General features: G+C 36.4%; 1 protein-coding gene across 1 annotated transcript; it reads left to right on the top strand.

The window, feature by feature from the left end:
- The first annotated feature begins 384 nt into the window (after positions 1–384).
- Positions 385–1,074, top strand: LOC149787421 (uncharacterized). The gene has a single exon (XM_089976099.1). It carries the CDS (start codon positions 385–387, stop codon positions 1,072–1,074), a length of 690 nt encoding a protein of 229 aa, XP_089832225.1.
- Positions 1,075–2,930: the final 1,856 nt, after the last annotated feature.

The raw sequence follows: 2,930 nt of genomic DNA, 5'->3' as shown, positions 1-2,930 counted from the left end.
GATCAGACAAATAAAATTTACTCCTGGTAAATGACACCATAGTCAATGATGACACTGACATTGCAAATGTTTTCAATGATTTTTTGCACCAACATTACCACAAAATTAAAAGAACCAGTGATAGAAAACAACTTTAATGAACTGAAAAAGTTCTGCATCTGCAAAATCTCTAAGGAGGTATTTTTCTATATGCCATCAGTATCAAAAACTTTGCTAAAAAATGCCTCAGTGAACTTGATACCAAGAAAGCTACAGGACTGGATCAGATTGGTCCATGGCTCATTAAATCTTCTGCTTCTGCTATTGTAGATAGCATAACATTCATAATCATAATAATTTGACGACCAGAGAGCTATTAATTGGAACAAAGCTACTGCATAGTTCATGGCAGTAGATGTGCAACCATTTTCTGTTGATGAAGACATTGGATTTCGACGTCTGATGGCCAAGGCAGAATTGCACTTTAAAATTCCAAGTCAGAAGTATTCTTCCACATCTTTGATACAAAGCGATGTGTGTGATTTAGTTTCTGCCCAGTCTGACCTTAGTTTGATCTCTGATGCATGGTCAGACCCGTCCATCCACGTAGTCTTGTTTAGTCTTAAGGCACACTGGCGAAAACGGGTGATTTTAGTAGCAACGCCTCTTGATGAATCACACACAGGGGAATATTTGGTGATCAAACTGGGCAAATTATGCAAGGAATACAACATTCCCAAAACTCATATCCATGTTCTTCTGCGTGATGGAGGTGCAAACATGGTTAAATCAATGCATCTGGCTGAAATGACAGCATCAGCTGTTTTGCACACATGCTGCAGCTTGCTGTCAATGATGTCATTCTGTCACAACGAGCTGTCAAAGATGTTTTGGCAATCTCACGATCCATATCAGCAAGTCTGGTACTTCATCCTAGCACAGCAGCAGCTTGAAGAGCAGCAGGAAAAATTTGGCATTGTCTATAAGAAACTCATCCAGGATGTCCAGACATGCTGGAATTCTACATACAATATATTATATGAACAAAAACAAGTCTTGGGGGCTTATGCTACTCTCTGTGACTGCCTAGCCTAACAGCCCAACAGTGGGTCTTGATTAACAATATTGTGGACACATTAGGCCAATTCATGGACATTACCAAGGAAGTAAGTGAAAGCCAAACATCAGTATCCGTCATTCTTCCTATGCTGAAAATGCTCTGAATGTTGCTGGCTTGAGAGCATGAAGCAAGTCAATGTATTCAGACAATGCGCCGTGATATATTGACATTACTGAACACACATTTTGCTGACTTTCCCAGCAACAAGAAGCTTGTCTTTGCCACCATCTTGGATCCACGATTCAAACATCGCATATTCAGCTAAGAATTACTTGTGACCAGATCCAAAGAATGGCTTAGAGCAGAATGCATCATAGTTGCATCAGCTGACAAGCAGGAGGAACTCCCAACCAAAACAAAAATCTGAAACTGAAACAAACACCACTGGACCATCAATGTCGCGTTTCGGGGATTTGTTTTCTGTAGCCTATGACGAACATGTCATGTATCTGGCCAGCCCTCAGTTGTCACGAGAAGACGTATGGCTGGTGGAACGCTCACAGGTTTCAGTTCCCCTGCTTGGCCAAATTACCTAGATGATATTTGTCAGTACCAGCTTCAAGCATTCTGTGCGAGTAGCTGTTTAGTGGCACAGGCCAGATTTTGTTCGGATGGTCATGGATAATTGCATGGCGAGAAGGGAGAAATGTTACTGTTGCTTAAATACAACCTACCTCAACCAGGCTTTCAGTATTAGCTGCAGCCAGCGTACAGTGATGTCTAACTTTTAGTCTTAAAAAGCATGCATATTATTAATTTTAATTATTATTGGGCTATCGTTATTAAAAATTTTTAGTCATTTATTGAAATCTAATAATGGCAACCTGCATCATTGAATATAAGTTAAAAGACTAGCTTAATACATTTTCATTCATTTATATCTTGAATTGGCAAACTGTAAGTTTTATCAGTGTTAATTTTTAAAGTTTTTCAAGTTTTATGATTGTGTGATTGTTGTTTTCTATAAATAGCAACGTACTACTTATCCGGTTTCTGTTTGTTTTTGTATAGAAGTTCAAAATCATCACTTGCCGCATAAACAACCTTGCTATAGCTCACCTGGCAAAATACCTGCTTGCATTACACTAATAGGTTTATGTTTGTGAATCAGTCATTGTTATAAAACAACTAATGAAATAATCAGTCTCATAATTGGTATGGGCAATTTTAATAATAGGCTATACGCGATATCAGCATAAAGTGACATTGGTACAGCTTTAGTTTATGTGTTCACAGATGCCTGTGCACATGTTCCAGGCTTGATACTTTGATTTTTAAAATCACTTAATTATTTGGTGTCAAGCCAGATTCTTCACATCTTGTTGTATATATTGTATATAACAGATAGAAGGCCTCAAGGTAGATTAGTTCTTTAACTAATTGAGTTACCTTCTCTAAATAAGTCGTTATTATTATTATTATTATTATTATTATTAACTCCCATATCTCATGCCTTGGATTTCATGTAATTACAACATCTGTATATTTTTTCATGCATACTTAATATCACCTTGGTTAATAAAGTCCTGTTTAATTCATATACATTATTAATTTTAAACCTTTGAAAAACTACTGAAACTTTAGTAAAATACCATATAATGATGAAAATTTTATTGAAATCTCAGAAAGTTTTAATCATTTTTTTAATTTGTGAAATTTTAGTGAGATCTCACCACAATTTCAGTGAAAGTTTTAGTCAAAACATTTGTGAAATCTCACCAAATGTTCCAGTGAAATGAAAAAGACTTAAGTGATGCCATCATGGATTAGGTTTTGTATGCAAGAAAGAAAAAGGACAAGGAAAACCTAAATCCTGTTTGATAATGTCTGT

Source organism: Sinohyriopsis cumingii, chromosome 12 (genome assembly GCF_028554795.1).
Source record: "Sinohyriopsis cumingii isolate HCF-2022 chromosome 12, ASM2855479v2, whole genome shotgun sequence".
Taxonomy (NCBI): Eukaryota; Metazoa; Mollusca; class Bivalvia; order Unionida; family Unionidae; genus Sinohyriopsis; species Sinohyriopsis cumingii.
This window is presented reverse-complemented; position numbering and strand designations above follow the sequence as displayed.